Source organism: Pleurodeles waltl, chromosome 7 (genome assembly GCF_031143425.1).
Source record: "Pleurodeles waltl isolate 20211129_DDA chromosome 7, aPleWal1.hap1.20221129, whole genome shotgun sequence".
Lineage (NCBI taxonomy): Eukaryota > Metazoa > Chordata > Amphibia > Caudata > Salamandridae > Pleurodeles > Pleurodeles waltl.
Window position 1 is genome coordinate 976,114,125 of NC_090446.1, and position 25,475 is coordinate 976,139,599.

At 44.2% G+C, this 25,475-nt stretch overlaps 1 protein-coding gene across 1 annotated transcript in view; it reads right to left on the minus strand.

Moving 5' to 3' along the window:
- The window catches only part of TEPSIN (TEPSIN adaptor related protein complex 4 accessory protein), a 206,207-nt gene that overhangs the window by 104,801 nt on the left and 75,931 nt on the right, over positions 1-25,475 (minus strand). Inside the window, exons 3-5 of the mRNA XM_069199756.1 lie at positions 19,947-20,038; positions 13,348-13,441; positions 11,453-11,520 (exon numbers count right to left, since the gene is read on the minus strand). Of these exons, the coding sequence (XP_069055857.1) occupies positions 11,453-11,520; positions 13,348-13,441; positions 19,947-20,038 (254 nt within the window). The remainder of the gene's footprint in view (positions 1-11,452; positions 11,521-13,347; positions 13,442-19,946; positions 20,039-25,475) is intronic.

Here is a 25,475-nt window from a genome sequence, read left to right on the forward strand (position 1 = left end):
GTTCACTCCAAGTTATTAATGAGGACCCACTCCTCCGAATGACGGTTGTGGCTAGGCCCCTTTAATGGCCCTGACAGACTGTTCTTCACCTGTCGATTGATATGAGCAAGATGCTTTAGTCACTGAAAACAATAGTCTCTCATCAGTTTGTGTGACATGTCAACTGTAATTTCTCTTTCTGGAACACCTCCTTCCCATGCTGTCATTGGTCCGCCACTAACTATTCCATGGAGCTTACTTTTTAGATTAGCATTAGGAGCATCTCTCATGCTCATAAATGCAAATCAGCAAAGCATACATCCATGTTGATTACATTTCTGCACATAATTTACAATCTGAAAATTTTGAGCATGCCATTCTTACTTTCCACCGCACCCGTTGTTTCAGGGTGATAAGCACAGTGAAACTTTACCATTCAACTCTGACATTCTGACATGCCTCCATTGCATATTTTCTGATTTTTTTTTTAACTCAAAACATTGTCATACAGTTCAGTAAGTCACCTCTACTGATATGTGCAGGGGTGTGCAATGTTACTGTCACTGGGTACAGATATTTGTCTGGCAGGATGTACCGTATTCCTGTTTTGTCCAACCAGAGCTCATTCAAATGTATGCCAGTCTCAGACATATACCCCCAGATATTTACACAAAGCAATTCCTTGACTTCTTTAAAAAAAATGTGACCCATTGTCTTTCCCTGAACATTTTGCAACCTTTGCTGTCAAAATAGATGCCAAAATGTATTCAATTTTTCCCCCTGCTAGAATTATTTACTTCCAATTCTGTTATCTCATCACAAGACTTTGCAGTAAGTGTTCTCTTATACCTTTTGATGTGAGGACAGATATCAGCACAGAGTATTCCAAGAGATAAAACCATTCCTAATGCCACATCTTCAGAGTCATTCTAAATATTACAACACATTCCATTACAAAGGAAAACAATCTGGGCGTATAAAGGTCTAGTAAGAACATGGATTATATAGTACTGTGCTCAACGGTCTGCGGGTCTTTATTATATAACCTTTGTTATATAATAACAAGATTCATTTGTGTTTCAATTTCCCTGAAATATTCAACCTCAAATCTGTATCATTCCCCCCCACCCCCTCCTCGGAGGCTGTCATTGCGGATACCAGCATGTTTATGGACAAGGTGGACAAGGGGAATTAGGAATTGATTTATTGGCACACTGTGGTCTGTAGATGGGGGGTCGGATTGTGGGGTAGTGATTGAGTTATGATTGTTCTTATAGTATATATGGCAATGATTAATGTTGATGTTACAACTGTGATAAATGAATAAAAAGACATTTAAAAAAATCTGTATCATTCATAGCAGCCATATCACAACATGCAGCATAATAGCCAGTACCTTTGTCACTGTTACTTGCTAATGCGAAAACCCTATAAAAGTCACATTCTCTTTGTCAAATACAATGCATCTTAATACGTGTTATTGTTTCACCCACGGTAACCTTTAACCCAAGGTACCTAATTATATAAAAGAGGTCCTGGGTAAACAAATCAAAATTTGCCATGTATTTCTTTGAAATAGAGTGGTCTCTCAAATGTCTAATCAACTATGAAGGTGGGACATGCTGTCCGCAAAACAAGAGTTGAATGGATGGGGTAATTCGCAATCCTGTTCCTGAAGAATCTTTCATGTGCCATGACCAAAACATTCACTTTGAATAGAGGTCACAAAAGTTAACATTATACACAGGCTAATGATAGCCATTTTCCCTATTGTTGACCTCTCACCGACTGACTCACTGTAACTGTCAGTGCTTTCAGAATTCTTCACACAGGTTATATGAGGACTGTTATTGCCAAAGAAAATTCCCATTGTCAAATGTACTGCACCCAAAACAATAACAAACAAAGTACGATAGGCCATTCATAAACTGTGGAAAGGTATTTCTGTTCCTATAATAATGCTATTAGAGAAATTGTGCTGTTGACTCTTGTGACTGAGGCTGGAAATGGTAAAATTGGTTACATAATCACATCTTTTAATCAGTGCAAATACAACATCACTATTAGATAAATCTGTGAAATAGGAAACTGTTATACATTATGATATATTGGCAACAAGGTGAAATGAGTTCACAACCTGTTATGTTCACACCCTGGTTCATTTAGATTTTATGCATAGAAGCACACTTTTGGCATTTTCAAGGATTTGTGACCTGACAAAATAAATCCTACCAAACTGGCCGTTCTATATTTCTATCTCATAAATACCCAATTGTTCAGGAAAATAAATTTGCATGGCCTACAAATTCATACAAGTAAATAAAGTAAAGAACTACAAAGGTCATACGTTACTTAGTTGTCAGGTAGAACAAAATATTTCTAAAACACAACTCAGTTACATCGGCCCGTAAAACCGACATGTCAGTTGCGTTCCCTTTCCAGGTTGTAATGTAATCTGAGGGGAACAACATGATATTTATTTTAGCATTCTGGACCTGCACATTATATACCATATAGTCACTGAAGTTTAACCTGTTGATGTATTGAGAAATATTTTCTCTGTGCACACTATTTAAACCAATGCAATGTTTTGCATTCACAAGCATGAATACATTCATCCATAACATCACTCCCTTGCAGCAGCATCAAATGGCGTGTCCTGCATATCTATCCTGCCCTCTGTCTGCATCTCCATCCTGTGGATGCAGTCATGATTATCAAAGAGTTTGCACGCACTTTCAACATGAGGTAGTAGTGAACTGCATTCAAAATATGGCGTCTACATAAAATGTGGCAGAGAAATACGTGCATGGTCTTTTCTACTGCCGGATGAACACCGCAAGAGCACACCATTTGGACTCATGAAAAAAAAAAAATTAAGTCTTTAGAGTACTCATGCAGAGAAATACTATTGTTAAGCCCCAAGAGATTCGCAGAGAGCTTGCCAGATGGCAAGGAAGGAAGCTGTGTTCATGGTCCACCATCGGGTGCATCCTTGTGGGTAAGGGCCAATAATAGCTTTGCCAGTATGGTAAAAATTTGAAGTCCAATGTTGGTAGCAGCAAGCCATTCCCAAAACTGTGCGCACCTGTTATTGTCTGTTAGAGGTAGTGCAGCCAAAATCTATTTTATGCGCTCTGAGTGTACTTGCCAGGCCTGATGTTGCATTGGCCAGGTGGTTTATTGCCCCAGAGAAGGTGTCAATGCGCCCAATACACTGCCTATGGTGCATATGTTGCAGTCTGTGCTCCAGTTCCTTCGCCACTTCTTTGGTCAGGTGATGCAGCTCTCTGATGACATCACTTATTTTCTTGTTTTGCAGGCACTGGATCCTGAGAATGCCTCTCTCAAGTCCACCATTAAGGCTTGGTGTTGCCGCCACTCATTGGGCATGCTGACAGGCCTGGACTCGGCTATGGTGTGCTCCCTTGTGGTGGACTGGTCACCATCGCTGTCCATGTCATGGCATTTCCACTCAGCCACTATTTCACTTTACCTTTTTTTCTAAATATTATGAAGTTTACACCAAGTGGTTTTTAATCCCTTTTTGAAGAAGTTATAATTTCACATAATTGCAGAGTTGCATTATTTTTTTTTAAAACGTTAAACAATGACGTCTGTTTTACGGTTAGAGTCTTTTTTTAAAAATCTATCAAAAACTGTGCAGTTTTGTATGCTATGTTATGCAAAAGTACTTTTTATGATTATCTATTGACTTTCAAATAAAGTCTTTCTAACTGACTGACTGACTGACTACAGATCTAATAGCAGATTTCCACACAATGAAAATCCTTTGTTCCACCAACAGTGAAGGAATGAATAGTAGAATCAAGGCGATGGGAAGAGGCCGAAATGCTTAGATCCATGAGTCAGAAAACTAAGGACTTGAGCTGGGCTAAGCCATAAGATGTGATGTTGCTGCAGTTTCCCTAAGTGGACCAGTGATCACCCTGAACTGAATGAGGTGGGTCCTGATATGAGAAAGAACTTTGACTGGGCGGTTATGTCACCACATATTGTGAGAACATGATTTTATGGAATATAAGGGTACCACATAGATGCTTCTGGGGTGAGGAGTGATTACGTACTGTGGGCAATGATGAATCTTGGTGGAACACTGGATATAAACTTGTTGAGAATCAAGTAAAGTATTTAGCACATGGGTGAACCAAATTGTGAAGGAAGTAATCTGTAGCTGTCCTCAAAGTACTCAATAAGCTTGGACAGGAAATAGGAATGCTCTGAGATGACAATGTTTGTTTTGTTAACATTTTTGTTTTCTTCAACATGTCACACAACTGAAATGCCTAATATGCAGACGATACAAAGTGATGTATACTGGTTTAGAAATGTCAATAAAGGCCTAGGTTTGTACATTATTCTCTTTTTCTATTATGCTGTGTGTTTTCCCCTTGATTTCGGCTTGAAGTAATTTGATTGGTGCTACACTGAATAAAATGTTTTCAATGCAAGCAAATATGTTCCTGGTTTTTCTGTTTTTTATTTTTGCATGTTTGTTATGAAAGTCTGCAATATAAAGATAAAGTCCGGTATGGTGGTTGGGTAAGAACCTATCTGGCCCCAATGTAAAATGTTACTGTCACTTAGGAACCTCTGCAATCTGTGGATTGTAGAAGCTTGGTTATATATACGTTTAGGCAGAGAGGCTTATGGTTATTTGTCTTAAGGTGTTCCCATCTTTGTACAGATGCGTGATGCGCCTTTCAAACTGATTGTCTGCGAAGTGTCTAGATAGTAACAAGCTGCTCAAAAGTTTAAACAGTGATTTGCGGATTTATTGAGCTGTGTTTGAGCATTTCCTTTATTTTTATATAGACTTCAGGATTTTTTTCCTTTGAGTTTTTTTTTTTTTTTTAATAACACCTTATAACTTCGCTGCTGTTACTAGTTGTGTATGGAGTTCGGTTGCTTTTTACTGATTTCCTTCAGGGGATTCAGTTTTCTCAGAATACTTTTACTGACCTCAGGGATATCCCTAAAGTATTTCTTACTTCACGTTTCCCCCCAGAGATCCCAAAAGGGAACTGCTGTTAACTGCCACAACTACACGGGCTATTTTGCTTGTAATATGTTCTGTTATTCTTCCTTAGTGTGGAATTATAATGCAGAGTGTCTAAAGTATTCTGAGGTCAACTCTGTGCTTCCAAGATCCGAGTGTTTTAGCCTAGCCACGCTTCTAAGTTTTTGATTTCGTTTTTTGCTTTACTTTCCAAACCCAGTATCAAGTTGATTTTGTTTTGTGAGACTCCCACTACTGTAAACAAACATATTATCTTGCTGACCTGAGAATATTTTTAATTATATCTCCAGCAGTCAGCTTAGTGTGGGGTAGGTCTGATTGTAAGTTTTTTTTAGGGAAGACACTGATCATGCTTTTTTTATGGTCTGTAGGCAACATGAACACTCAGCCCTCTGTTCACAAAAACACAGGGGAACTGTTTTAGCCAGTTTTAATGTACAGGGATATTTGTCCTGCCAGGTCTGAGAGTGGTGATTCCTCTGACAATGAAGCCTTTCATTTCCGAGAGGTCTAGATCAGTGATAGCTTTTCAAATACGCTTCTGCACTGAACTGAGATGGATGCACATTTTCTGAATGAATCACCTTTCAGCATCCAATTAAGGATATGCAGACCTAGGTTTTTACATTCAATAACGTCTTACCACATGAAATGGCAATATTGCCATGATTATTTCTGTAGAACAATGGGATCTTTTGGGAGGTTGCATGCTACTGAAATATATCTTTGTCCCTTTCGTTTCAAACGAAGTCAGGGCCTGGAACCTATGTCCACGCACAAGGTACTTTCCAGCTGTCTGTTGAAAGTGCTGATTTTTCATTGTGGCATAGTAATATGATCTTGGTCAAAGTAGACCAAGTTGCTAGGGGGCATGTGGCTAGCACAGATGTAGACACCCAATTATGTTAACATTTACTTCTTAGACACCACGATCCCGTTGTTTTGAAGAGACTCTCTTTATTGGCATGAGAAAATGTGTTATTTCTTCCTTCTACCACACCAACATTCAGAGTGTCTGTGACTGTGCTCCCTCACCATTACTTGCAAAAGTAATGGAAGTAGAAATCACTCCTGACTGAGTCAGAATAGAATGTACTGGGCAAGTTTGCCCTTCAGGCACACTGACTGTTCAACCGCCACCCTCTTAGTTGTAGTTTGAGTCTGCAGGGAACAGTTCTGGCTGTACCCAGGTCCGAAGAGAGGGTATTGAGCTAAATAAAACAAACACACACATCGGTTTACTCTGGCTCTCCTTTCTTTCAGCTAATTAGCAGTCAGTGGGTCAGTCACCCATCAGCAAAGGACATGGCATCATGGCACTCTGGATTCCTCTCCTCCCCTCTCTCAGTACCTACTTAATAATAGCTGCATCTCGGACATGCAGCGAACATGTGCAGTGGGTGCACCAAAGGCAAGCCCGTCTCCACCTACCCCCACCCAACTCCAGGAACCCTGGTCCAGTCACCACCCAGTGATACTGAGCAGCACTCCTTAGGTTGCTGCCCCCCTGATACCGTTCCTCTAAATGCTGCCATGCAGCAGATCACAGCATGGTAGGAGCTTTCATCTGTACGTACTGCCAGTTCTCCAGCAACCCCTCCCAAACAAGTACTAACAAGGCCCTCAAAACCCCCTCCTGACATACACACCACACAAGCACCAACAATGCCTACACTCCCACCACACACCATAGCAAACCCACATGTCAACTCCCACTCGCATGATTGCTTCTCAACACACGATTACTCAGCAAACACACATCTGAAATATGAGACCTTCTGAGCAGTGACGTACGCAACATCCTCTTCATCACAGAGACATGGCCCAACCCCTCATCCGCTCCAAACATTGCCAAAGCAATCCCAGTGGGCTAAAAGATCACTCAACAAGACCGCCTTCACACAGTAGGAGGAGAACTCGCTATAATCTCCAAGGAATCCATCAAATGCACAACATCCGCAAAGAATGCCACCCCATTCATAAAATATCTGCACTGTAAGCTGCATATCTCTGACAAATTCACCCTGAACCGAACCCTTGCCTACTAACAACCCAGACTCCGAGCCACCTTTACCAACCCAATCACCAACTTTGTTGCTCCGCCCACCATCGACTCCAGTGCCTACATTTTCCTTGGTGACCTCAATTTTCACCTGGAAGACCGAAAAGACCTCTGATCCACTACACTCCTTGAAAGCTAGAGCAAATTGGGCTCACCCAGCTGGTCATAGGACCAACATACACCCAGGACACACACTGGACTCCATCTTCACCATAAGTGACATCATCAAATACAACTCCACCACACAGCTAACATGGACTGACCACTCCATTATCCACTTCCTAATCAACACACCTCAAGTCAACTCCCCTGCCAGTTCAGCACTCCAAGCAGCAGCTGGAGAAAAATCGCAGAAGCAGACTGGCTCAGCACCTTCAGCACTGATCGCCCTAGCCCCACAAGCAACCTATACAAGGACATCAAAAAATGGATCTAGAACTCCGTGGACTCCCTCGCACTCATTAAAGCCAACAAGCATAGTAGATCAAACAAGCAGGTCACCTGGTACAGAGAGAGATCTCTGAGACACCAAATAACACTTTAAACAACTAAAAAGGAAATAGACAGCCATGACTCCACCTAAAAAAAAACTACCGACAAGGCTACACTCAGACACTATCACCAGCAAATGAGAGACACCAGGCAAAAATCACCAGTGTACTGTATTGAAGGAGCTGCAACGAGATGTTCTCGATAGTCAAAGCTTTCACTTCGCCCTCAGGCACTGTTAACAACATTGCTGTCCCCCAACAAACTTGCATCAACCTAGCAATCTTTTTCCACAGCAAAATCACAAGCATCTACAATAACTTTGCACACCAATCCTGCCCCACAGAACTCATTGCTAACCTACCCACCAACAAGACCAACAAGCAAGACGGCCACCTGACCAAATGAACAACCCTCACCAGAAACAATGCAGTGGCAATCATGTGCACCATTTACTCAGGCCCCAACTGACTAATTTCCCCACCACATATATAACCTGTGAACACCACCAATCAGCACTACATTTACCCACATCATCAACACCTCCATCACGTCTGCCACTTTGCCAGATAAATGGAAACTTGCAGAAATCAATGCCCTCCTCAAGAAGCCTAAAGCCGACCCAAATCAACTGAGCAACGTCCGCCCAACCTCCCTGTTACTTTATCCAACCAAAGTGATTGAGAAGGCCATTAACAAGCAACTCACAGCCCACCTTAAACTTCAGCATGTTCTAGACAACACACAATGAGGATTCAGAAAGAACCACAGTACCGAAACAGCACTCATCATGGCAATCAACATTCAAAATATCCTGGATTGAGGAAAAACTGTGGCCCTCATCCTGTTCGACCTCTCTGCAGCCCTTGACACTGTCTCCCACAACACCCTCATCAAAAGACTCCACGAAACTGGCATACAGGGATCTGCTCTTGTGGGAAGAACCCAAATGGTCAGGCTGCCACCCATCACATCAGAGACCAAGAAACTGTATGTGGTGTCCCACAAAGATTGTCTTTCAGCCCCACTCTTTTCAACATATACATGACAGTGCTTGTCAACATCATCTGATCAAATGACATCACCTTCATCTCCTACACCGATTACACCAAACTCATCCTCTCTTTGATGGAGAAGACAAACCACCAGAACCAACTTCACCAACTGCATGACCATGGTAGCAGACTGGATGTGAACCAACTGCCTGAAGTGCATCTCTTATAAGATGGGAGTGCTGGTCTGTGGCAATAAGACATCCCCATACAATCCACCTGGTTGCTGCCAGAGCTAGGACCAAAACTACCAGACCACGCAAGAAATCTAGGGATCATCCTCGATGACAAGCTCAACATGACGTCTCAGGCCAACGCAGTCTGCACCTCCTGCTTCCACATTCAAATGGAGGACTCAGAAGACCAGACGGATCATCACACAAGCGCTCATCACCTGAAGGCTGGACTACGGCAACACTCTCTACACCCGAATCTCCAAACAACTCCTACACAGACTCCAGACCATCCAGAACAAAACCGCAAGGCTCATACTCAAGCTCCCAAGCCGCACCCACATCACACTGCACATCAGGAAGCTTCACTGGCTCCACATTCAAGAGTGCAGCCAATTCAAACTTCTCACACACACAAACAAAGCATTACACAACACAGGACCAGACTACCTCAACAGCAGCATGCACTTTCACCAAGCCACCAGACACCTACGCTCTGCCTCTCTCTCACTCACACACATGCCTCACTTCTGCAAAAACAAAACTGGAGGTCTCTCATTCTCCCACACTGTACCCAAGACATGGAACCACTTCAATGAATACATGGGAGCCTCCTCCTCATTTACTAAATTCCACAAGAAGCTGAAAACCGGACTCTTCATATAAGCACCTTCGGACTACACACCTTGCCCAAGTGACTGGATGCCCTCTAGGGTGATTAGTGTGCAATACAAATCAACATAACATAACAGTGAGCAAAGAAGATGGGGCCTGGACGTCAATAAGCAGAGCGGAAGCAGTAGAGCTTGACAACACCTTAAACAATGAAACAGAGGATTATGATGGGGTAAATATAGGATATCAGTTGTTAATTGGGAGATCTCACTCAGTTATGATATGAAAGCAAAAAATACATTTTAAAACAATGGAACATCTAGGAAACAACAGTCAGCAAAGTAAAATGAATCCTTATGAAGTTAGGCAGGTAAAATTATACTGTGCAATGTTTTCACAAACTAAACATACATGATCTGTATCATTATGTATCAGCAGTTCTTTAGTAAATCGAGCCCCAAAGCTTATTGTAAATGTAGGCAAATAAAGCTAGAACATAGTACAAGTAACTGTCATACTGTAAGAATGCTGGTCAATCTAGAAAGTGAGTACAATATGATGAATGCTGTCAACTTACTGCACTCTGGATATCCCTAATAGGAATGCCTATATTGTGAAACTAAGACCCCATTATGAGCTGGTCAGAATTTACAGCAGAGATATATGGGAGTCTGAACTAAATTTACTGGCTGGTATACTGCTGCAAAGTTCTTCTGAGTTTTCCCCTATAATGGGAAACTGCTTGCACACAGATTTATGGGCTGTTTCAGCGAGCATTTGTTATCTATTTCACCAAACAACCTGTTAACATTTCCACCTGCTCTGAAGCAAGGGGAAAGTGTATATGGGACTGCTGGTAGGGGAATGAGGGGTGTGGTGGGGCATAGTGATTTAATGCACAATCATGTCTGTCTGAGGGGAGCACTGTATGCTCCCGCGGACTGCTATAGAGGGCAGACAAGAACTAGGTAATACTGCTGCTCTCACCCCGTCCTGTAGCAGCCCCAAAGTTTCCAAGCATGGAATAGGAGGTCCTGAGTTTTCAGACCTGATAATTCTGGGCCATGATATTCTTGTAATTTCAACTTGCATTATTTCACCTTGAGTTAACACTTTGGGCAAAATAATACAACTCATAATGAGAGCCTAAATGTCAATGAATGCCCTAATTTGCAGCACTCTGTTCTACACTGGGAAGACTTAACTTTCAGATTTCTTGCCTGCTCTCTCCATCAGTTTCCACTGTAGCAAAGTTACAGCATGAACAGCACACAAAAGCTGATACTTCAGGTGTCATTCAATGACAATTTCTGGTGAAAGAAAGTAGAATAATCTAGGGGCCGCAATAGTACTTTACTCTCATGGATGCTGGCAAAGGGGGTTAAACAGCCCTGTTCCCTGCCTCTCTTTTCCTGAAGTCTGCTATGACCGAAGGAATGAATGAATGAATGCAGTTCCCACTCTGCCACTCACTGACAGCGAATCTTGAGGGAGGGCATGTAAAGGGAGTGCTTGGATCGAATGCATTCATAACGGATCGTGCTAGAGGCCCTTTCCTCTACATGTTGCTCCTGTGAGTGAACAACAGTTTTGAAAACATGCATGGATCCTGCTCAGACAATCTTGTGAGAACAGCTGCTGAGAGGACACTTTTGTGGTGTCCTTGATGGATTTACATAGACTCCAACGATCAAGTTTTAACATTATGGGTCACTAGTATAAACAGCATTAATGAGTACAAAATTGTATTCACCCTTGTTAGGACGTTTCGGATTTGTCTTTGGCCCTTTAATGTGGGTGATGGTAATCTTCTGGTGAAGGAGCTCACTACACCAGCCTCAAATGTTATAATATTTAGTGGGACTTCAAAGTAAATGTTACATTCATATTCCCTGGAATCTGTGCATTCTTTGTACCTCTCCAGAATTCACATTTTCTGCCCCCTTCCTCTAACCAGAAAACAGTGACCCTGCAAAACATCATCATCAGCTCTCCCAGTACCTTCAAGCGACTTTAGGACAGTTTTGTTCAGCTTGCTTACCTGTGCAGTGCACCGAACCTTCTGGTAGAGACTGTTTCCATGAAGAGGATCTGGGGGGCCACTAAAAACTGAAACATGAAACATGAAAAGAATCAGCCAGGTCAGAAAACATCTGCATGCAAATAAAAGAAAAAGGTCCAAAGGCTAAAGCAACACAAACACAAATTGTCCCTTTAACTAACTTTATCAGATTTACAAACATCATGCAACCAAGAAAATAATAGGTGAATTCCCAATTAAGGTACTCAATAAACCAAAATGAACAGATAAGGGAATGCTGGTGGGGGTAGAGGAGGGTTGTAGGATAACCCAAAATAGCACACAGTCCTCAAATGAATATGCAAGAGCCAGAAGTGACTCACTTGTATGGATGGAAGCCTGTCCGAGATAGCAGATCCATCTTAAACATCCTGACCAACTTTCTCAGTCCCTAGGATTAAGCTATTGACCTTTTACCTGCACAGGAGAACCTAGAAAAATGGAGGGGCACTACTATAAAGTGCTACATAAAACTCTTGTACAAAAGGTTCACCAGCAGAAACTACATCAAAATCTGTGCGAACAACTGTCATATATGTTGTTGGTTGAATTATTTTTAATAATTTGCTAGGTGGCCACCAGTTTCATCCTCAATCTCCCACACAGAACTCACATCACATCAAAACTCAGGGAACTACACTGGCTCCAATATACTAACACACTCAATTCAAACTCCTCACATACACCTTCACAGCACTACACAACTCAGGCCCCACCTGCCTGTACAGTTGCACCGCCTTCACCAACCACCCAGACACCTTCCTTCACAGGACTCCTACTTACACACATCCCACACAAACATAGAACCAACACAGGAGTACGGGCGTTCTCTTGCATTGCTCCTGAAGCGTGGCAGGACCGCCCACTCCACACCAGAGCCTCCTCTTCTCTTCTTAAATTCAGCAAGAAGCTGAAGGCCTGGCTTTTCAATTAACCACCTACCATAGGCAAGGCTAGGCACAGACAGACCCACTCAGCGTCAGGATACCGTCGCGGGTGATAATGTGCTCCACAAATACAAATAACATAACAGGTGCCTAATGGTTTCATGCTGATTACAAGTGCTTAAAATGGATATTGTTAAATGAACAGGAGGCTGATACCAACAAATTATATTTAAGAGTCACAGCTCAACATTTTAACCCTATGATGAGGCCAGGGAAGTACAATAGCCAAAAGATGCATAACGTCCATTTTCTTGGGATTTTTGATGATGAAGTAATGAGGTATGGGAAGCGGACAAACCAAAGATACTCGAATATCAACATTGTCCTTTGTACTGAAGTGGTGCAACAAGGTTAGCTTTTGTGTGAGAAAATGGAGGATAATGTGGTATGATTTGCTTGTAATGTATGAGCCGAGAGTACGTGTTGTTGAACGTTGAATATGGTACTATGAGGATGTGATGTTACATAGAATGTTCAGGCCTACGTGCTGGGTGAATGTTGTGAGTTAATATAGTTGAAGGGAGGATGAAGTCCTAATAGGAGCTATCAGGCTGTGGCTATAACCTAAGGGTTTAAGATGAAATAGAATACTCACCTCCTACCTGAATTGCTCAGGACTATTGTGTGAAGACCCAGCCCTCCAAATGCAATCTCTCTTCTGCCAGAAGGAAAATACAATAGTGGGGTGACTGATACCAGTAATTCCCCTTACATTCCTGTCACCTGCTTACATCACCTCACTACCCAACAGGAACATAGCAGCTAACTCACCAGGAATCAGGGTTGCAGTCTTCTTGCAGCCTCTCCACTCTGATATAGGCAAACATGTTCACATGCTTGAAAGTTGCTCTTTTGAGAAGCCAATACATAAGGTAGTTTAAGGCCCCAGAGTCTGAGGCAGAAACTCACCTGTCGCTTCCTGGATGAAGGTGGAATTTCTTCTTAGGTCCTGGAGGAACCGTGTGGATCCATGAGCACAAAGGTACAGCAGGATTTTCAGCACCTAGAATGCAGCAAAATACTAACTACGGCGAAAAGGAACCATTCAACATATGCTACATTTCTTTGTTATGTTACAGAATTATTTTAAAGCCAAATGTTCACCCTTTCCAGCAACACTGGAAATTGTAAACATTGCTTTAAAGAGCAATATCTTTCATCTACTGTCCAGTCCTATAGATGGACTGAAACAGTACTGTGACAATGTGTGGAAAAAGGTGATGGGCATGGTGAAGGTTCATCACTGAAATGTTGTGTTGGAGATCTAATGTATATGTAAGGGGGTGGTTGATACAGTGAGGCAAGTGTTGAATGCTGTTTTTAGCATGTTATTTATATGTGGTGTGCTGACTGTGTAACTGTATGTGTGATGCAGAACAGCTTTTTAAAATGCCATGGATTGGTATAGTGCCATTCAGACGAAGACTACTGAGGGGCTGGTCAGGTAATGTGTGATGATTTGCTTTCAAATCTCATCATCATGAAAGACGGCTTAATTTTACCAAACAGCATATCTCCCCTTTCGAGGCACTCAAGGGTAACGCAACAATGGTCTCTCCGAATTCACTTTCATACTAAGACCAGGCACATTATAACACAAAGAAACAAATCTCAAAATGACAGGCTAGAAAATTGCATTCAAACAGCCATTGGCATTTCCGAGATCCTTTTGACCACTTTTAATCAATAAATCTGTTTACATTTTCTTTGAGACATCATAACTCACTGTCCACTGTTCTACACTAAAGTCTGGTTGTATTTTTCTACTTCTAGTAATATCAAATGTGCACATTAATATGTTTGGTCCCAAGGATGACCCTCTGATTAGAACTCAGGGTTAGAAATGTTGACTGACCAAAGTAGCATTCAATTTATTTTTTTTCTCCACTATTTATCTAGGAAGTCTTTGGCCTGATGCAGATGTGTACTTCCCTCTCCCCCCCCCCCCCCCCCCCCCACAATCCCCTAATGGGCATTTTCATTGATTAATGTCCATTAACCCAATTATTATGTCTTTGTTTTATGCTTTGTTTTTTGTACAGCACTTTCTCACTGTACTGAGATAGTCTCCTTTTTGCACTTGAAACATAAATATGCACTTTAATAGCCTTTGAGATTTTAAAATAGTGTGTGTGTTTCTTTCTGAAATTAATCTGGATGGACAATTTTAATAGTCATATACACAGGGTCCTCTCAACATTTTGGCTAACCTGTCTTTGATAAATATTATGGGGATTCAAGACCACTTGGGTACCCAAAGAACACATTTATGTGCAGTCACAGCCTTGGTGTGTGCTTACTGAATCAAGTCATTTTGTTTCTTTATGGCAATGGAGAATAGTGGATTTAGTCAAGTGGAACCACTTTGGCAAAGGGAACTCTACAAACATCAAGTTAAGTGTATTTAGCCCATCTGATATGCTCTGCTAATAGCAGAACAGCTGTAGTGTGGCTGGGTGATGCCATAAAGGTCTTCAAAATACAGAGGGATGTGGTATAAAGTGTTCTGTGTGCACAACACCTTTCTACTTCCCTCAATCTCTATGGTAAAACCTTAGAGTGAGTACCATTGCAGGACTACTGTTCATAGTATGTTACTCTTCATAAATGTGAAATGTGACAAGTGAATTAAATTGTAAAGAAATAACATTTATGCTCTCTTTAAGATGTGGGATTCTGGGACTTTGCTTCTGTGTCTCATTTCCCCTAACTGCAAAATGCTTAGATGCAGGCTAACTGCCAATTCTAAGATCCAAATAAAAATAAAATGGAAACTGAAAACTGAGCAACATGTGAACCATACAGTAATATACCAAAGGCACTCAGTACTGTTTAAGTGGACTGAGAGGGAAACTAAGCATCTGTGTGTGAGGCTTTTCCAGGTTGCAGCTCAAATAAAAGTGGATGTCTAGAGGAGGTATGTGCTTATTCTTAGATTTTCAGGCTTGACTTTAATGAATAGCATACTGGAATAGTTCATCTGCTTGAGACGATTCCCTGACAGAAGGGAAAGGTGGTTTTATGAATGACAGCCAGAGCAAGTGCCACAGCACATCCATTTATAAGCACATATGATAGTCTTATATGCTTAAATGCTACAAGGAAGTATTTCAGATATATTATTCATGTAAGTATGATGTAGCCATATCAGAGCTATCACTCCCATTTTTCCCCAATTTCCATGTTTCTTCTTTTCTCAGTATTAGAACTGTCTACATATGGATTTCATCAATCTCTTATTAAGTTACTATTGTGCAATATCTAGCAGTTTACAACTATTAATTCTGTTTTGAAAATAAAGGCATTTAAAATAACATTGAATATGAATCAGTCAACAATTCTTCTTGTTCTTGCAAGAGTGGTATAAAAAGTTATTCTATGTTCAATGTTTCCCTCCCCAACCTGCATTCATGAACCAGTCATGCAAAAACACTTCCCACACGTTACTATGCAGGCTGTGATATAGCAAGATTAACCTGTAAACTTTGTTCTATATTGAGGATACCATGCCGTCCAAAAGTAAATTAGAAAAGTAACTTACTGTCCAAGGAAATGTGAAGTTGTCTTGTGTTGGGCGTGAGCAGCCTATGCAGCCAGAGTATTTCTTGCATTCTGGTACCTACCTTCCCGGACTTCTGAATGTAACATTAATACAAGAAAAAAAACCAAATCTGGATACACTACTCACTCCTGACATGGGACAACTTGAAATCTAAGACCATATCCATTGGAAGAAAGGCGGACTCCTTTTATTTGAGTTTACTGTGGCATGATCTATATACTGTACTTTTCTCGTGTTGTTTGCTGTTCTGACGAGTGCACCCTATTTTATTTGTGCACTACTGCTTATCAGGATTAGTTGAAGATCAATAATTTGGATTTCCAGACGGAAAGACTAACTGATGCTGCCTATGGTTTCTGACATGCCAGGAGAGGTGAGGGGCTGTAAGTATTGCTACATCTTATTACTGCACCAGGACCCTTAAGGGGGCTGTGTGGGTGCTTTCAGGTGCACCTATTTGGGCTTGTTCAAGATGCGGGAGGGCCCTAGGGACACAGAACTCTGCTCTTCTTCAACTAGTCAAGTCTGAAGGAAGGGGAGGGATACTGGAACCTTTTGAAATGGGGACAAATAGTGCGTATTAATTAGAGCTGCTTGTTCTTGGGTTGTGGTGTAATAACCAGAAACTAAAAGTACAAAGATGTGGTATTTAATGACTATTCTAATGAAAGATCAAGAGTTATGATGTTCGTACATTGGTACAGTACCTCAGTCTACTTGATCCAACCACACCATGATGCCAAAAGTAGGCATACCTAGGTGTGATTCAGATGGCACAGCAAGGCAGAGCCTGTTAAAAAGATGATCCAGCACTTCAAGCAAACTCTGAGCTGGTACAGCCTAAAATCAGGCCTCAACTGGAACTGTGTGATTGTACATAAAATACAGAGAATTAGAACCCACTATGAGAAATTAAGAAGTAGGTCACTTGAGCTTGCATTTGTCTAATAAATGTGACTGGACAATTCTTCTACGTCAGACATGATGCACACCATCAAGCATTATAAGAACTGATAAACTGACCATGAAATAAGTGATGATAATTCAAACAACATCACTAAATGTATGGTTAAGTTTTTAAAACACACTATATACCTCCCAAACAACCTGGATCTTTTGCCAAGAAACTGTTACAACAATCATATTCCCTTCCCCTAACTGTTTCATGACCATTATGAGAGATTCTGATCTACAGTTTGCCAACCACAAAAGGCTAGCGACAGAGATAGAGAACACGAGTAAGGACTTAGGCACTGGCTGGATTGCTAGAGAACACACTCACACCAAAGGCCATTTCCTGGTTGACTACTAACAGACCAATATGTTTATACTATCAGCTTACAGTGGACTCATCACAAGGGTCTATTGTTTACTATTACTCTTTTGGTTATGAAAATCCAAGATTAAAAAAAAAAAAGAATTGTTGAATTTAGAAATTACAATATTCTAAAAGCAAATTACTGAGACACTTTCTTGTATCAAGCTCTCTAGAATCTCAAGGCAACTCGTTAGCCGTGACAGAAAACTATAACACTATCCTCAGAAGTTTGGTTAATGAGGTTACACCTTCGAAAGTAGACCAAGCTAAAAATACCAAGAAACAGATATAAGGAAATTTGAGCCAAAATGAAAGGAAAAGAAAATCAAACTGATGATAATATGTAGACCTTAAACTAAATCTTACCAGCATGTATAAGAACTATATTAAAGAGTCCAATAAACAACTGAACAACTAAAATATTAAAAGAAGCATATTCTAGATGCTCAAGACACAAACACAACTTTGCTTCTAACCAACAAACCCTTCATTGTAAAGGATATTGATAAAGATGTCATAATCTAACTTCAATGTTAGATTTAAGTCTTCTGGCAGTAAGGCTTAATTAAGACCTGAGAGAGGCTAAGACAATGGCCCTCATTCTGACCTTGGCGGGCGGCGGAGGCCGCCCGCCAAAGTCCCGCCGTCAGGTTACCGTTCCGCGGTCGAAAGACCGCGGCGGTAATTCTGACTTTCCCGCTGGGCTGGCGGGCGGTCGCCTTCAGACCGCCAGCCAGCCCAGCGGGAAAGAGGCTTCCACGATGAAGCCGGCTCGGAATCGAGCCGGCGGAGTGGAAGCTGTGCGACGGGTGCAGTTGCACCCGTCGCGTATTTCACTGTCTGCGCAGCAGACAGTGAAATACATGTAGGGGCCCTCTTACGGGGGCCCCTGCAATGCCCATGCCAGTGGCATGGGCACTGCAGGGGCCCCCAGGGGCCCCGCAACCCCCCCTACCGCCATCCGGATCTCGGCGGTCGGACCGCCGGGATCTGGATGGCGGTAGGGGGGGTCGGAATCCCCGCGGCGGTGCAGCAAGCTGCGCCGCCGCGGAGGATTCAATGGGGCCGCGGTACACTGGCGGGACCCCGCCAGTGGTGCCGGTCCGACCGCGGCTTTACCGCCGCGGTCGGAATCCCCATTGGAGCACCGCCGGCCTGTCGGCGGTGCTCCCGCGGTCCTCCGCCCTGGCGGTCAAAGACCGCCAGGGTCAGTATGACCACCAATGTGTCTTGATGTGCAGACCATCACTTTTGATGTCCTGGATCACAGACATTGATCTTTGCTAATGCTACTGATTTTATCAGTGGCCATCAACACCCTCAACCATAACATCTGTGTTCAGACAATGATGGAAACGTTGGGGCAGACCTGAAATGGTTTAAACCCTTTTTGGAGGGCAGGCTGCTAAGATATCTGTGGGTGCCATGTCATCCCCTTCTGAAGAAGTATGTTTTGAGCTTTCAAAGGGGTCATGTTTGTCTCTACTACCATTTAACATTTACATTAAATCTCTGTATAACCTCATATGCTTCCTTCAATGTAAAATTACACAACTACACTAACAACACCAAGGAGGTGTTTAATTTATTTAAACAGGGGGCTGTCAGCAGCACTGGAGAGCTACGGAACTCTTTAATGTAATCAACAAATGTATGGACTCACGTTTCCTGTGCCTAAACAAGGGAAAGAGTTTGTTTCTTATGATTAAACCTGACTACCAATAAACTGTCTTACAAGCTTGAAAGTAGGAAACAGTATTTTATCATCCAGGGACAAAAGTAATCTAAGGAGATGATTTTTGATCAAACAATGTCACTGAATCAAAAGTTAAGTGTGTTATCTTGTATGTTAGCATTCATCTTGGCCTACCTAGGTATCTTGTACCGTTGTTGGATGAGAAACACAGCCTTTAAAGCAAGTGCCATCATGAACTCGAGAATAGATTGTAACACCATCTATGTTGGGACTTCAAAGTCAAATATTCATTAACCCCAGGCTTTGCAGAATACAGAATACGACAGTAGAGTTGCTGTTTTCCTCCACAAAGTCACGTTACTTCAGATAGAAGAGAAATACATTGCTCCCTCCCGCTATAAATGTAAGGATTCATTTCATAAGTTGGTCTATGGATCATACTACATCGTACCTGAAAGACCTGATACTCTAACAACTGGTTACAGAGCCTTGGACCTCTGAAAAAACAATGCTTTGCCCAGGAGATAAAATGTAGGCAAGAGATTCCTTTGTAGGGCACCTCCTCTATGGAACACTGTTGCAGAACAAGATTTTCAAAATTTTAATCTCTGGTGTTCTAGAAAGGCTTTGAAGATGTGCTTATTTTAATCCATTTGGTGATCGATTTTCTGCTAGTGTTTGTAAGCCATTTGTAAGCAGGGCAAGTTACAAATGCAATGACAATGAGGATGTATCTGCCATCTTTTAGACACTTTTTTGTTATACCTTCTAAACCCTCCACCACCAAATCAGGCAAGCCATGTATTTGCTCAGCTAGCATCAGTCTGTGTTAAGCTAACAACAGCCTCTATGTGCAGACTGCAGGAGGAAGCATAAGACTGCATACTTCTCTACCTAAAGATGATATACTGTGGAAGAATGCATTTACATACCTTCAATTTGATGTAGCAGGATTGGCTCTGGAGCCGGCTGAGGAGATGTTCCAGAAGGCACTGGTGACTCGCCACAGACTCGTGGGAAATTTCTAAAGGCAAGCTTTGTTAAGAATAACACTCTTGCAACATGTCAGAAATTTAGATTTCTCTGTGAATAATTCAAGCACATTAGTGGACAATGTACTAATGCAACTAAATACTTACCTATACATTGCAAATGAAGCAGTAAGAGAAAGTTTGAGGAAAAGGTATATCACACTCATGAGAAGGTTGACCTCACCCAGAAAACCTGTTGGGCACCTGATCTGGGCAGAACCATAGAAACAAAGGAAGGACTGCCACTTCTTTCAATAAATGTATTCTGTTTTTTATACTATCACAACACTTGACCCGGAGAAAATAACTATTCCACCTGTCTGGAAAAATAACATCATAGCTGTTTATTTTCATAGGGAAGTGGTCAGTGTTTGTCTGTGTTCTCCCTATGGAGCACAAATGTTAGAAATGGGGCCTCTAGTTGGTAGTGGTTTGCACCCTGTCCAAGTAGGAATCCTCACTATAGTCAGGGTAAGGGAATCACACAACTAAGATAACCCCTGTTCATCCCCTTGGTAGCTTGGCTCAAGAGGTCAGGCTTCTCTCAGAGGCAATGTGCAAAGTATATGTATACACACAGTAACACTGCGAAAACCCCACAAAAGTACTTCCCACCAGTTTAGATAAATAGCCAATATTTATCTGAGTAAAACAGGATGAAAACAACAAAAATCCAACGTTCACAAGTAAATATACACATTTTTAAAGATTAACTGTAGTAGTAAAGCGCTTAGAAACAGAATAGCTCCAACTTAGGCTATCACAACATCTTGACAGAGTCGTCTACAGCAGTCCAACATCACTTGCGAGAGAGTGGGTGCCGGTCCCAGAGTCCCACGGACCCAGGTTACAGTACTTTGGAAACGGATGAGGAAACAAAGATGTTGCACAGAGTCGCAGAGGTGAGGTGTCGCTAGGGCCGGTGCGGCATCTTTTCCTTACTGCCACCTGGGAGGGAGGTCGTCGGTTCCTTACTGCTAGGCAGGGAAGGTGAGGCATTGGTTCCTTCCGGTTGTACAGGATGTGGTACGGCACTGCAGAGGAGTTGGTTCAAGGCGGAGGAGAAGGATCCAGCATGTCAAGAAGTGAGGCGTCAACTTCGTGGTGTTGCGATCACACAATGGGGCCACAGGTGCTGCAGAAGAGGTGGAGTTGGGTGCCACGTACATCAGTGACATGGTGCTCTGGACTCACACTGTGGCGGGACTTCAGAGGTGCTGCAGCGGCGTCTGGCCTGTGGTGGAGGTCGCATTCGCTGCACTCATACAGGACCATGGCTCCAGTGCAGGCAGTGGTGTAGAGTAAAAGAGCAGCACCGATCTTGAAGTTGTTCTGGGTGTCGATGCACTAGTTTCTTTCTTGTTACACCAGAACTCACTCCCAAGGGCCCAGGAACTGGATTTGGCACAGCTTGGCAAGTCAGGACTCTCAGCAGGACAACCCAGGTGCTGGCAGGTGTAGTCTTAGCTGTCCCTGAGACTTCTTAACAGGAGGCAAGCTCAGTCCAAGCCCTTGAAGAACCTTTGGAAGCAGCATGTAGAAAGTAAAATCCAGTCCTTTCACTCCTAGGATAGAAGCAGCAAGCAGCAGGCCAGCACAGCAAAGCAACAGACAGAGTGGCAGTCCTCCTACAGCATCCACCTATTCTTGCTGGTAGAATGTCCTCAGTCCAGAAGGATTCTAACTTTGTGGTGTCAGACGTCCAGTACTTATATTCATTTCTGTCTTTGAATTAGGCAAACTTCAAAGAGAAGTCTTGGTACTGCACAAGACCCTGCCTTTCCCTGCCCTGGCCCCAGACACACTCCAGGGGGTCGGTGACCTAGTCAGTGAACTGCTCTGCCACCTCGTGGCTCCACCAGCAAGTAAGCCCTTCTGTTCCTCTGAACTCTGATCACTGTCAAGAGGTTGAGACCCTCCTCCACCCGCAGGCTTCTGCCTGCGCCTCATCCCTGGTGTATAGTGGGAGAGCTCTGCCCTCTTTTCTCCTTTTTTCCTCTTTTGCCTCTGTTTCACGCTGTGTGCTTTTCCTTCCGTGTTCTGTCCCTTTTCTGTTCCTTTTGTCTTTCGCTTTCTGCGTTTCACTCTCTCCTCCCCGTTTTTTCTCCCCTCACTCCGCTCTCTCTCTGTCCCCCGCCACTGCTGCCCCCACAGCCCCGCCATCTTTTTTCACACAGTTTTCCGCTCTCGCTCCCGCCTCCCAGCTGTCCTCTCCTCCCCCCGTCCGTACCTAATGGTGGCCTCTGCATGGCTGTGCGCAGCGGGCGTGCCGAAGGCAAGCCCATCTGTGCCCATCCGTGACTCGAATGCGACCAGCGCCAGGAACCCTGATCCTGCCACCCGCCACCTCTATACAGCAGATGAACTCATCGCACTCAACCCAGGACACAACAACAACTACAAGCAATCAGCTCCAGGCAACACACATGGTCCATTCAGCTGCCTCCGCTGCCATCAAACCTGCACCACCACCAAGACTTGGGACCCAGCACAACTCATCTGCAACAACTCACCAAACCCGAAACCCCTGAAGTGCATCGTCCTCAACATTCGCTCCCTCCATAAACAAGCCACCGAAATCTGGGACCTCCTCGACAGCATCACCCCAGACGCCGCATTCCTTACCGAGACCTTGACCAACAACACCTCAGGCCCAGACATCGCCATCGCCATCCCCCAGGGGTATAAGATCGCCCAGAAAGATCGACCTGATGGAACACCTCCACTTCAAGCCACACACCAGCCCGACATCCACCATCAGGGGAACCATCAACTACTGCCCTCCCGGACCACGCACACCTTTTGTCGACTCCATCACGGACTTGACCTCCGCAAAAGCCATGGCAGCCACCAACTACACCCTGCTGGGAAACCTCAACTTCCACCTCGAAAAACCACAAGACCGCACCACCACATCCCGCCTAGACAACCTCCACAACATATGACTTCGACAGATCGTGACAGAGCCAACACACTCTGCAGGACACACCCTCGATCCCATCTTCTCTACAGGAACCGCTGCTACATTCAGCCACACCATAGAACTCCCATGGACAGATCACCGATGCATCCACTTTACCTTCAACTCAACCACCATCACCAGACCCCAACCCCAGCCATCACATAGAAACTGGACAAGAATAACTGACGATCAGCTCACCATCGCCCTCTCCATCGCCGCACCCACCATCGCACACAACGAGAACCCAAACACCGCAGCAAGCACCTTCCACAAGTGGATCGCCGACTGCGCCAACACCATGCCCCCCTCAAAAAAAACAACAACACCCATCCAAAAAGAGCCAGCTGGTTCACCAACGAACTCTGGGAATCAAGACGCACCTGTCGCTGCCTTGAGAAAAGCTGGAGAAACACTAAGGCCCTCCTTACAACATTGGCGGTTAAAGCCGCTTACTGCCGTGCAGAAGACCGCCAACACACCGCCGCGGCCGCGGAATTCCGCCACAGCTATTATGACCCACATTTCGAAATCCGCCAAAATTCAGACACCCACACAAGTCTGCCACACCAAAGGTCAGTGATAAACTGGCGAAAACAAAACCTCCACCGTCACGCCAACAGAAATACGCCCACACTATCACGACACACGAATCCACGCAGCGGTCTTTCAACCGCGGTATTCCATTGGCGGTACACACCGCTGCGCTCAAAATACACACACACATACAAAACACAGCCACACTGGACAATTCGAAATACACACACCTGATACACATACACACACCACTCCCACACACCCAATACAATATAAAACACACACCCACAAACCCCTACTACCAAAAATTCCGAAAGAAGGCCAGAGAGAGACAGCACCAGCAAGAACAGCAGCATCCACAGGCACACAACACCATCACCCACAGAACTTCCACACACCTCAGACAACACCCCACTACATCAGCACACTTATCACCACACATTCCACCTCACACATCACCTACACTACACCATGGCACGGCAAAGACTCCCCAGGTTCTCGGAGGAGAAGCTCAGGGTCATGGTGGAGGAAATCGTCCAGGTAGAGCCACAGCTATTCGGATCACAGGTGCAGCACACCTCAATAGCAAGGAAGATAGAGTTATGGCGAAGAATAGTGGACAGGGTCAACGCAGTGGGACAGCACCCAAGAAATCGGGAGGACATCAGGAAGAGGTGGAACGACCTACAGGGGAAGGTGCGTTCCGTGGTCTCAAGACACCACCAGGCGGTTCAGCGGACTGGCGGCGGACCCCCACCTCGTCCCCCACAACTAACAACATGGAAGGAGCAGGTCTTGGCGATTCTGCATCGTGAGGGCCTCGCAGGAGTAGGTGGAGGAATGGACTCTGGTAAGTCAAGTCTTAACTATTACATCCCCCACCCCAGCACTCAAACTCCTCACATATGTCCCAACATCACAAACCACCCATCCCAACACCAAGCCCTGCATGCAACAACAAAGCATGGACACCCATCAATAAAGCATGCCCACTGCACATACCCATACAACCTCCTAAACCATCATCACACAAGGTCCCACACAGGAATGCAAGCACTGGGGTACACGGTCACCCACCCATTGCACACCATGCCACACACAGATGTAATAACCATTCTTTTATACCCCTGCAGGACCCCTACCAAATGTCACCGGACAGGAGGGTCCACACATGTCCACACCACCAACAGAAGAGGCCCACAGTGATGACAGCAGCTCTGTCCAACTGGATCTAGATGACCAGCCCGGCCCATCGGGGACCTCGGGACAGTCGGTTCCCCTCACCCAGTCACAGGCCACCACAGACCTTCCCCCCTCTGGAAACACCAGCACAGCACCCACCCACCGGGCCCAGACCTCCGTCCCCAGGACACGTCAATCAGCTGTGTGTCCACCACTACAGGGAACCCAGGGTAACCCACCACCCCAACAACAACAGTGACCTGGGGGCAGTGGCAGTGGGCACACGGTCCAGGGGACGGAGGCCCAGGAACACAGGGGAACTGGGAGGGCTGATGTGCGACAGGGGGCGGACAGGCCAAGGGAACCCACTCTCCACGAGGCCCTCTCCTCCATCATGGGAGCCTACCAACACTCCCAGGAGACGATGGCAACGGTACTGGCCAAGTTTCAGGAGACCCAGCGCCTGCAGGAGGAACAGTATATGGGCTTCAGGGAGGAACTCAGAACCATCAGCTCCACCCTGGTCACCATCGTAGGGGTGCTGAAGGAAGTACTCAACACCAGGAGGGACACTGTGACACTACAAGGGGCCCCTGACACTAGCATGGACGATGAACTGCCCACCACCTCCGCCGGCGCTAGTGGACAGGACGCCCCACCACAGGACCACCACAACAGCACCCCACCCCCGGCAGAGGGAGAACCACCCCGCAAAAGGTCCCTGAGATCCAGGAACAAGACAGAGCACGATG